At 14.3% G+C, this 1912-nt stretch overlaps 1 protein-coding gene across 1 annotated transcript, besides 10 other annotated features; it reads left to right on the top strand. All coding sequences in view use genetic code 6, as the record gives it.

Moving 5' to 3' along the window:
* Positions 1 to 64: a microsatellite.
* Positions 17 to 63: a microsatellite.
* Positions 34 to 92: a microsatellite.
* Positions 80 to 113: a microsatellite.
* A 229-nt stretch (positions 114 to 342) lies between these two features.
* Positions 343 to 411: a microsatellite.
* A 17-nt stretch (positions 412 to 428) lies between these two features.
* Positions 429 to 502: a microsatellite.
* Positions 431 to 502: a microsatellite.
* Positions 503 to 1257: 755 nt separating this feature from the next.
* On the top strand, positions 1258 to 1491 carry IMG5_096290 (protease IV family protein S49, putative; the record flags this gene model as incomplete). Its single annotated transcript, XM_004035549.1, has 2 exons — positions 1258 to 1331; positions 1405 to 1491. Coding segments are annotated over 2 exons (161 nt in total), but the record flags the coding sequence as incomplete, so codon positions are not given.
* Positions 1492 to 1580: 89 nt separating this feature from the next.
* Positions 1581 to 1647: a microsatellite.
* Positions 1594 to 1642: a microsatellite.
* Positions 1599 to 1647: a microsatellite.
* Positions 1648 to 1912: the final 265 nt, after the last annotated feature.

Raw genomic sequence — 1912 nt, 5'->3', positions numbered from 1 at the left:
ATATACATATATAAAAATATATATATATATATATTTATATATATTAATAAATTTTATATATATAATTATTAATTTTTTAAATATATTTATTATATAGAATATTTTTTTATATATATACATATATATACACAAATATAATTTTTTTATATATATATATTTATAATTTTTATAAACTTATATTATTATTTTATTAATTATAAATTTTAACATATTTTTTATTAACTAAATTATTTATATCTATTATATATATTGTTAATTAAATCTATAAATAATTTATTTTAAGTTATTTTTATTTTTATTTTAATTTAAAAATTAATAAAATGTTTTAAAATCTATTAATTATATAATAAATATAATTTTAAATATTTATAATATTATTATTTTTAATATATTTATATAAATATATTTTTATTTACATGCGTATCTTATATATTTTTTTATTTTTTTTATATATTATTACTATTTTTATTCTTTTTTATTTATTCTTTATTTTTTTATTTTTATAAGAATATTAAAAAAAAATATTTTTCAAAAACTTATATATTAATAATTAGAAAAACTTAATATAGAATGGATAAAATTACTAAATTTTTATTTAAACCTACAATTCCAGTTATAAATATATATGGATCAATTACTTCCAAATCGTAAAATTAATAAAATAAAATTGCATACATAATTAAATATTTTTATTAGTGTTGATGAGTTGTAAAGAAATTTGAAGCAGGTTAGATATACTACTGCGAAAGCATTAGCAATTGTTATAAATAGCCCAGGTTATTTTAAAAAAATATCTATATATAAAATTAAATATCAATAAATAGGTGGTTCTCTTACATAAAGTTAAAAAATTATAAGCATACTACATAACTATTCTCATGACCATCATCTTCCAATTTATACTTTTGCAGAAGATTAAGCTTTAAGTTCTGCTTATTAAATTCTTATTTCCTCTGGAAAAAAAAATTTTTGCGCATATCAATCATTAGTAGGATCTGTCGGAGTAGTTTCAAAACTTTTATGTTTTAAATAATTATTTGAAAACTTTGGATTTGAATCTAGAAAAATCACTTCTGATGAAAATTCTTTGAGTAATATGGGATATTTATAGGATATATAAGAAAACTAAAAATAATAGCTATTTCGTATTGCTGAAAATTAACATAAACAATTTGTCGAAATAATAGAAAAAACTAGAGGACATTATCTAAAAGTATATTTTAATTTAATAAATAAAAATGTTTTTTATAAATTTAGGTCCCTGAAAATAAGAGATAATAAAAAATTTATAACGGTGAAGTTTTTGCAGGAGAATAAGCAGTTTAGTTAGGGTATTTTATTAAATAATTTATTTTTAATATTGCTACATTATTATTTATTTTTAAATATAAATTTTATATATAGATTAGTTGATTAAATTGGTTAAGTTTAAGATGTTATGAAAAAAGATTTTCCAAAAGCTAGCTTAGTTTATATCGGAGGTGTTAATGAGTCTTTAGATAATAATTAATATTTTAAATTACTAAGCATATTTTCAAAGCAATAAACAAACTTAAATTGATATTTATTTAATTTTTCAAATAAATAAAAAAGTTATAAATTAAAAATAATAAATACATTATAAATAAAAAATAATTAAATAAAAAAAATATTTAATTAACTTTAAAATAAATAATTATATATATATATACTTTTATCAATTATAATATTACAAATTATTAATAATTATATGATTTTTAGATTTTTATCTTTATTATAACAAATGCTAATTTTTATAATTCTCAATTATTTATGTTGAATTATATAAAAATAAAGGAGAAAATATAATAATTTTATGTTTTTAATTTTTTTGTTCAATATAATTATTCTAATAAATCCAATAAAATCTGAGTTATTAATATTATAAAATCTA

Source organism: Ichthyophthirius multifiliis (genome assembly GCF_000220395.1).
Source record: "Ichthyophthirius multifiliis unplaced genomic scaffold scaff_1120509250801, whole genome shotgun sequence".
Lineage (NCBI taxonomy): Eukaryota > Ciliophora > Oligohymenophorea > Hymenostomatida > Ichthyophthirius > Ichthyophthirius multifiliis.
The sequence above is the reverse complement of the archived record's forward strand: the minus strand, read 5'-3'. Positions and strand labels throughout refer to the sequence as shown.